At 51.9% G+C, this 9,341-nt stretch overlaps 1 protein-coding gene across 1 annotated transcript; it reads right to left on the bottom strand.

The window, feature by feature from the left end:
* Nucleotides 1-4,748: 4,748 nt before the first annotated feature.
* DUSP23 (dual specificity phosphatase 23) lies at nucleotides 4,749-9,041 on the bottom strand (the record flags this gene model as incomplete). The annotated part of the gene is made up of 2 exons (XM_050308945.1): nucleotides 4,749-4,851; nucleotides 8,749-9,041. Coding segments are annotated over 2 exons (321 nt in total), but the record flags the coding sequence as incomplete, so codon positions are not given.
* Between the last annotated feature and the right edge of the window lie 300 nt (nucleotides 9,042-9,341).

Below are 9,341 nucleotides of genomic sequence, written 5' to 3'. Positions count from 1 at the left end.
AAGGTAATGCCACCAGGTAATGCCACCAGGTAGTGCCACCAGGTAATGCCACCAGGTAATGCCACCAACCAGTGCCACCAGGCAATGCCACCCCCTGATTTTGGGGACCCCCATGTAATGTCCCCCTCAGCGAATGCGAGGCACACCAGTGCAACACCGAGGTGCCACCCTGATTTTTGGGGCCCCCGCTTCTGGCCGGCGTGCCACCAGGAGTGGACACTTCGGGACACCGAGGTGCCACCCCTGATTTTAGGGGTCCCCCTTCTGGCCAGCGGTGCCACCACGAGGACACTTTGCGGACACCGACAGGTGCCACCCCTGATTTTGGGGGCTCCCCTCTGGCCGCGGTGTCACCGACGGGACACTTTGGGGACACCGAGGTGACACCCCCTGATTTTTGGGGGTCCCCCCTTCTGGCCGGCGGTGCCACCACGAGGGGACACTTTGGGGACACTAAGGTGCCACCCTCCTGATTTTTGGGGGTCCCCCCTTCTGGCCAGCGGTGCCACCACGAGGGGACACTTTGGGGACACCGAGGTGCCACCCCCGCCCCGAGGGGACCTCGCCAGGCTCGGGGGCAGCCGAGGGGAGATTTCCCAGGACGGGATTTTGGGATGGAGAGGCCTCAATTCCAGCTTAGCCCCGACACTTTGAGCGTGTTTGGCCCCCCCCCAGCGCCCCCCCCCGGGGTGGTGACACGGCTGTCACCCCTCCACGTGACAGTGCCACCGCCTGCAGGGGCACAGCTCGGGGGGGGACAGCTGGGGGGGGTGACAATCAGGGGGGGACAGCTCTGGGAGTGACAGGTCTGAGGGTGACAGGTCTGGAGGTGACAGCTCTGGGGGTGACAGCTGTGGGGGTGACAGGTTTGGAGGTGACAGCTCTGGAGGTGACAGGTCTGGAGGTGACAGCTCTGGGGGTGACAGCTGTGGGGGTGACAGGTTTGGAGGTGACAGCTCTGAGGGTGACAGGTCTGGAGGTGACAGCTCTGGGGGTGATAGTCTGGGAGGGTGACAGCTCTGGGGTGACAGCTCTGGAGGGGTGACAGCTCTGGGGGTGACAGCTCTGGGGGTGACAGGTCTGGAGGGTGACAGCTCTGGGGGTGACAGATCTGGGGGTGACAGCCTGGGGGACAGTTCTGGGAGGTGACAGCTCTGGGAGGTGACAGCTCTGGGGGTGACAGCTCTGGGGGTGACAGCTCTGGGGTGACAGCTCTGGAGGTGACAGCTCTGGGGGTGACAGCTCTGGGGGTGACAGATCTGGGGGTGACAGCTCTGGGGGTGTTCTGGGAGGGGTGACAGCTCTGGGGGTGACAGTCTGGGGGTGACAGCTCTGGGGGTGACAGCTCGGGGGTGACAGTCTGGAGGGTGACAGCTCTGGGAGTGACAGCTCTGGGGGTGACAGCTCTGGGGGTGACAGCTCTGGGGGGTGACAGCTCTGGGGGTGACAGCTCTGGGGGTGACAGCTCTGGGGGTGACAGCTCTGGGGTGACAGCTCTGGGGGTGTTCTGGGAGGGGTGACAGCTCTGAGAGTGACAGCCTGGGGTGACAGGTCTGGAGGTGACAGCTCTGGGGGTGATCTGGGGGTGATCTGGAGGTGACAGCTCTGGGGTGACAGCTCTGGGGTGACAGGTCTGGGGGTGACAGCTCGGGGGTGACAGCTCTGGGGGTGACAGATCTGGGGGTGACAGCTCTGGGGGTGACAGCTCTGGAGGTGACAGCTCTGGGGGTGTTCTGGGAGGAGTGACAGCTCTGGGGTGACAGCTCTGGGGGTGACAGCTCTGGGGGTGACAGCTGGGGGGACAGCTCTGGGAGTGACAGCTCTGGGGGTGACAGTCTGGGGGTGACAGCTCTGGGGGTGACAGGTCTGGGGGTGACAATCTGGGGGTGACAGCTCTGGGGGTGACAGCTCTGGGAGGGTGACAGCTCTGGGGGTGACAGCTCTGGGGTGACAACTCGGGGGGTGACAATCTGGGGGTGACAGCTCTGGGAGTGACAGCTCTGAGGGTGACAGGTCTGGAGGTGACAGCTCTGGGGGTGTTCTGGGAGGGTGACAGCTCTGGGGGTGACAGCTCTGGGGGTGACAGTCTGGGGGTGACAGCTCTGGGGGTGACAGCTCGGAGGGTGACAGCTCTGGGGGTGACAGGTCTGGGGGTGACAGCTCTGGGGGTGACAGCTCTGGGGGTGACAGCTCTGGGGGTGACAGCTCTGGGGTGACAGCTCTGAGGGTGACAGCTCTGGGGGTGACAGCTCTGGAGGTGACAGCTCTGGGGGTGACAATCTGGGGGTGACAGCTCTGGGGGTGACAGCTCTGGGGGTGACAGGTCTGGGAGGTGACAGCTCTGGGGGTGACAGCTGGGGGTGACAGCTCTGGGGGTGACAGTCTGGGGGTGACAGCTCTGGGGGTGACAGCTCTGGGGTGACAGCTCAGGGGTGACAGCTCTGGGGGTGACAGCTCTGGAGGTGACAGCTCTGGGGGTGACAGCTCAGGGGGTGTTCTGGGAGGGTGACAGCTCTGGGGGTGACAGCTCTGGGGTGACAGCTCTGGGAGGTGACAGCTCTGGGGTGACAGCTCTGGAGGTGACAGCTCTGAGGGTGACAGGTCTGGGAGGTGACAGCTCTGGGGGTGACAGATCTGGGGGTGACAGCTCTGGGGGTGACAGTCAGGGGTGACAGCTCTGGGGGTGACAGCTCTGGGGGAGGGTGACAGGTCTGGGGTGACAGCTCTGGGGGTGACAGCTCTGGGAGTGGTGACAGGTCTGGGGGTGACAGCTGGGGGGGACAGCTCTGGGGGGGTGACAGATCTGGGGGTGTTCTGGGAGGGGTGACAGCTCTGGGGGTGACAGGTCTGGAGGGGTGACAGCTCTGGGCGGTGACAGATCTGGGGGGTGACAGCTCTGAGGGTGTTCAGGGAGGGGTGACAGCTTGGGAGGTGACAGCTCTGGGGGGAGACAATCAGGGGGTGACAGCTGTGAGGGTGTTCTGTGGTGGGGTGAAATGTGGCCACTCGTGCTCCACGAGGGACCCCAAAACCAGGACCTCAAACCAGGACCCCAAATCCAGGACCCCAAACCAGGACCCCAAATCCAGGACCCCAAATCCAGGACCCAAAAAACCAGGACCCCAAATCCAGGACCCCAAACCAGGACCCCAAATCCAGGACCCCAAACCAGGACCCCAAATCCAGGACCCCAAACCCAGGACCCCCAAACTCCAGGACCCCAAATCCAGGACCCAAACCAGGACCCCAAATCCAGGACCCCAAATCAGGACCCCAAACCAGGACCCCAAACCAGGACCCCAAACCAGGACCCCAATACCAGGACCCCAAATCCAGGACCCCAAACCAGACCCCAAATCCAGGACCCATCAGAATCCAAGGACCCCAAATCCAGGACCCCAAAACCAGGACCCCAAATCCAGGACCCCAAAACCAGGACCCCAAATCCAGGACCCCAAACCAGGACCAATCCAGGACCCCAAACCAGGACCCCAAACTAGGACCCCAAATCAGGACCCCAACCAGGACCCCAAATCCAGGACCCCAAATCCAGGACCCCAGTCCAAACCAGGACCCCAAATCCAGGACCCCAAATCCAGGACCCCAAACCAGGACCCCAAAACCAGGACCCCAAACCAGGACCCTAGACCAAACCAGGACCCCAAATCCAGGACCCCAAACCAGGACCCCAAATCCAGGACCCCAAATCCAGGACCCAAATCCAGGACCCCAAACCAGGACCCAGGACCCCAAATCCAGGACCCCAAATCCAGGACCCCAAACCAGGACCCAAATCCAGGACCCCAAACCAGGACCCCAAACCAGGACCCCAAATCAGGACCCCAAATCCAGGACCTCGAGAGACCCCTAGACAACCAGGACCCCAAATCCAGGACCCCAAACCAGGACCCCAAATCCAGGACCCCAAATCAGGACCCCAAATCCAGGACCCCAAATCCAGGACCCCAAACAGGACCCCAAATCCAGGACCCCAAACCAGGACTCCAAGAGACCCCAAATCCAGGACCCCAAATCCAGGACCCTAAATCCAGGACCCCAAACCAGGACCTTGAGACCACCCAAATCCAGGACCCCAAATCCAGGACCCCAAACCAGGACCCCAAACCAGGACCCCAAACCAGGACCCCAAATCCAGGACCCCAAACCAGGACCCTAAGAGGACCCCAAACCAGGACCCCAAACCAGGACCCCAAACCAGGACCCCAAACCAGGACCCCAAATCCAGGACCCCAAATCCAGGACCCCAAACCAGGACCCCAAATCCAGGACCCCAAACCAGAACCCCAAACCAGGACCCCAAATCCAGGACCCCAAATCCAGGACCCCAAACCAGGACCCCAAATCCAGGACCCCAAATCCAGGACCCCAAACCAGGACCCCAAAACCAGGACCCCAAATCAGGACCCCAAATCCAAGACCCCAAATCAGGACCCCAAATTCAGGACCCCAAATCCAGAATCCCAAACCAGGACCCCAAATCCAGGACCCCAAATCCAGGACCCCAAATCCAAGACCCCAAATCCAGGACCCCAAATCAAGGACCCCAAACCAGGACCCCAAAACCAGGACCCCAAATCCAGGACCCCAAACCAGGACCCCAAATCCAAGACCCCAAACCAGGACCCCAAATCCAAGACCCCAAACCAGGACCCCAAATCCAAGACCCCAAACCAGGACCCCAAATCCAAGACCCCAAATCCATCCCTAAAGATCAATCCCAATCCAATCCTTTATTGGGGGAGGGGCTGAACTTCCCCCCCAAATCCGGGGGTCTTGTCCGGGGTGGGGGAGGGGGGAGCAGCTCAGGGGTCCTCGGGGTCCTTCCCAGCCCTGGGGGGAGGGAAAAAAACCGGGATTAGGGGGGAAATTTGGGATATTCTGGGGATATTTGGGATATTTGGGATATTAATTGGGATATTAATTGGGATATTTGGGATATTATTTGGGATATTTGGGTTAATATCTGGGATATTTGGGATAATAGCTGGGATATTTGGGATATTGGCTGGGATATTTGGGATATTCTTGGGATATTTGGGATAATAGCTGGGATAATAGTTGGGATATTTGGGATATTAATTGGGATATTTGGGATATTAGCTGGGATATTTGGGATATTGGTTGGGATATTTGGGATATTAATTGGGATATTTGGGATAATAGTTGGGATATTTGGGATATTAGCTGGGATATTTGGGATATTTAGGATATTTGGGATATTCTTGGGATATTTGGAGATATTAGCTGGGATATTTGGGATATTAATTGGGATATTTGGGATATTGGTTGGGATATTTGGGATAATAATTGGGATATTTGGGATAATAATTGGGATATTTGGGATATTAGCTGGGATATTTGGGATATTGGTTGGGATATTTGGGATATTCTTGGGATATTTGGGATATTAGCTGGGATATTTGGGATATTAATTGGGATATTTGGGATATTAGTTGGGATATTTGGGATATTAATTGGGATATTAATTGGGATATTTGGGATATTAGCTGGGATATTTGGGATATTCTTGGGATATTTGGGATATTAGCTGGGATATTTGGGATATTGGTTGGGATATTTGGGATATTAGCTGGGATATTTGGGATATTGGCTGGGATATTTGGGATATTAGTTGGGATATTAATTGGGATATTGGTTGGGATATTTGGGATATTTGGGATATTGGGATATTTGGGATATTAATTGGGATATCTGGGATATTTAGACATTGTGGATATTTGGGATATTAATTGGGATATCTGGGATATTTGGGATATTGGTTGGGATATTTGGGATATTAATTGGGATATTAGTTGGGATATTTGGGATATTGGTTGGGATATTTGGGATATTGGTTGGGATATTTGGGATATTGGTTGGGATATTTGGGATATTGGTTGGGATATTTGGGATAATAATTGGGATATTTGGGATAATAGTCGGGATATTTGGGATATTGGTTGGGATATTTGGGATAATAATTGGGATATTTGGGATAATAGTCGGGATTATTTGGGATATTAATTGGGATATTTGGGATATTATTTGGGATATTAGGGATATTATTTCTGGTATTATTTGGGATATTATCTGGGATATCTGGGATATTATTTGGGATATTAGGGATATTATTTGGGATACTATTGGGGATATTATTGGGTATAATATTTGGGACATTTGGGCTATTATTTGGGACATTATTAATGATATTATTTGGACTATTTGGGCCATTATTCGGGCTATTATTTGGGCTATTTGGGCTATCATTTGGGCCATTATTTGTGATATTATTTGTGCTATTTGGGCCATTAGGGCCATTATTTGTGATATTATTTGGACTATTTGTACCATTATTTGGGCTATCATTTGTGCTATCTGGGCTATCATTTGGGCCATTATTTGGGATATTATTTGTGCTATTTGGGCCATTATTTGGGCCATTATTTGGGCTATTTGGCCATTATTTGGGCCATTATTTGGGCTATATGGGCTATCATTTGGGATATTATTTGTTATATTATTTGGGCTATTTGGGCTACTATTTGGGCCATTAATTGGGTCGTTATTTGGGCTATTATTTGTGCTATCAGGGCTATCATTTGGGCCATTATTTGGGCTATTTGGGCCATTATTTGGGTTATCATTTGGGCCATTATTTGGGCCATTATTTGTGATTTTATTTGCGCTATTAGTGATATTATTTGGACTATTTGGGCCATTATTTGGGCCATTATTTGGGCTATCATTTGTGCTATCTGTGCTATCATCTGGGTCACATTTGGATTATTTGAGCCATTATTCAGGCTATTATTTGGACTATCAGGGCCATTATTTGGGACATTATTTGTGATATTATTTAGACTATTTGAACCATTATCCAGGCTATTATTTGTGCTATCTGGGCTATCATTTGGGCCATTATTTGGGTCATTATTTAGTGATGTTATTTGGGACATTATTCGTGATATTATTTGGGCTATTTGGGCCATTATTTGGGCCATTATTCGGGCTATCATTTGGGCTATCTGGGCTATTATTTGGGCCATTATTTGTGCTATCAGGGCCATTATTTGTGACATTATTTGTGATATTTTTGGGGCTATTTGGGCCATTATTTGGGCTATCATTTGGGCTATCTGGGCTATTATTTGGGCCATTATTTGGGCTATTTGAACCATTATTCAGGCTATTATTTGGGCTATCATTTTGGCAATTATTTGGGCTATTATTTGGACTATTTGGGCCATTATTTGGGCTATCTTTGGGCCATTATTTGGGCCATTATTTGGGCTATCTGGGCCATTATTTGGGCCATTATTTGGGCTATCTGGGCTATCATTTGGGCCATTATTTGGGACATTATTTATGATATTATTTGGGCCATTTGGTATTATTTGGGCCATTATTTGGGACATTATTCGGGCTATCTGGGCTATCATTTGGGCCATTATTTGGGCTATTATTTGGATTATTTGGGCCATTATTCAGGCTATCATTTGTGCTATCAGGGCTATCATTTGGGCCATCATTTGGGCCATTATTTGGGACCATCATTTGGGCCATTATTTGTGATGTTATTTGGGACATTATTAGTGATATTATTTGGACTATTTGGGCCATTACTCGGGCTATCATTTGGGCCATCTGGGCTATAATTTGGGCCATTATTTGGGTTATTTGGGCTATTTGGGCCATTATTTGGGCCATTATTTGTGTTATTTATGATATTATTTGGGCCATTATTCGGTCTATCATTTGGGCTATCATTTGGGCCATCATTTGGGCCATTATTTGGGCCATTATTCGGGCTATTATTTGGGCTATTTGGGCCATTATTTGGGCCATTATTTGGGCTATCATTTGGGCCATTATTTGGGCCATTATTCGGGCTATTTGGGCCATTATCTGGGCTATCATTTGGACTATTTGAGCCATTATCCAGGCTATTATTTGTGCTATCAGGGCTATCATTTGGGCCATTATTTGGGCTATCATTTGTGCTATCAGGGCCATCATTTGGGCCATTATTTGTGATATCATTTGTGCTATCAGGGCTACCATTTGGGCCATTATTTGGGCTATTTGGGACATTATTTGGGCCATTATTCGGGCTATCAGGGCTATCATTTGGGCCATTATTTGGGCTATTATTTGGACTATTTGAACCATAATCCAGGCTATCATTTGTGCTATCAGGGCTATCATTTGGGCCATTATTTGGGCTATTTGAACCATTATCCAGGCTATCATTTGGGCTATTTGGGCCATTATTTGGGCCATTATTTGGGCCATCATTTGTGCTATCAGGACCATCATTTGGGCCATTATTTGGTCTATCATTTGTGCTATCAGGGCTATCATTTGGGCAATTATTTGGGCCATTACTCAGGCTATTATTTGTGCTATCAGGGCTATCATTTGGGCCATTATTTGGGCCATTATTTGGCCCATCATTTGTGCTATCAGGACTATCATTTGGGCCATTATTTGGGCCATAATTCGGGCTATTATTTGGATTATTTAGGCCATTATCCAGGCTATCATTTGTGCTATCTGGGCTATCATTTGGGCCATTATTTGGGCTATTATTTGGGCCATTATTTGGGCCATTATTTGGGCTATTATTTGGGCCATTATTTGGGCCATTATTTGGTCTATCATTTGTGCTATCAGGGCCATCATCTGGGCCATTATTTCCACTCTCCAGGGGTTGTTTTTTTCCCTCACCTGAGGTTGTCACAGAAGCGAATCACGGCCTCTTCCTGCTCGGGGGTCTCGATGGAGCCGGGCCGGAGGCGCCGAATTTCCCGCACGGCCTCGACCCCGCTGAGCCCCCGAAGCTTCCCCAGGTAACAGCCCAGGAGGGTCCCAGTGCGGCCCAAACCCAGGGCACAGTGCACGGCCACGGCCTGGGGGAGGGGGGACAGCGATGGGAGGGGGTGACAACACCCCCTGGGCACTGGGATATCACCCAGGGTCTGAGATATCACCCAGGAATCTACAACACCCCCCGGGGGTCTGGGACATCACCCAGGGGTCTGAGATATCACCCAGGATCTGAGATATCACCCAGGTAACAGCCCAGGAGGGTCCCAGTGCGGCCCAAACCCAGGGCACAGTGCACGGCCACGGCCTGGGGGAGGGGGGACAGCGATGGGAGGGGGTGACAACAACCCCTGGGCACTGTGACATCACCCGGGAATCTACAACATCACCCGAGGATCTCCGAGATCATGCACTCCCGGGGCTCTGTGATATCACCCAGGATCTAGATATCACCCAGGGATCTGAGATATCACCCAGGATCTGAGCACCACCCC

Source organism: Myiozetetes cayanensis, unplaced genomic scaffold, assembly GCF_022539395.1.
Source record: "Myiozetetes cayanensis isolate MyiCay16 unplaced genomic scaffold, myiCay2020 scf1352, whole genome shotgun sequence".
NCBI lineage: Eukaryota > Metazoa > Chordata > Aves > Passeriformes > Tyrannidae > Myiozetetes > Myiozetetes cayanensis.
Note: the sequence above shows the minus strand (reverse complement) of the source record. Positions and strands in the feature narration are given on the sequence as shown.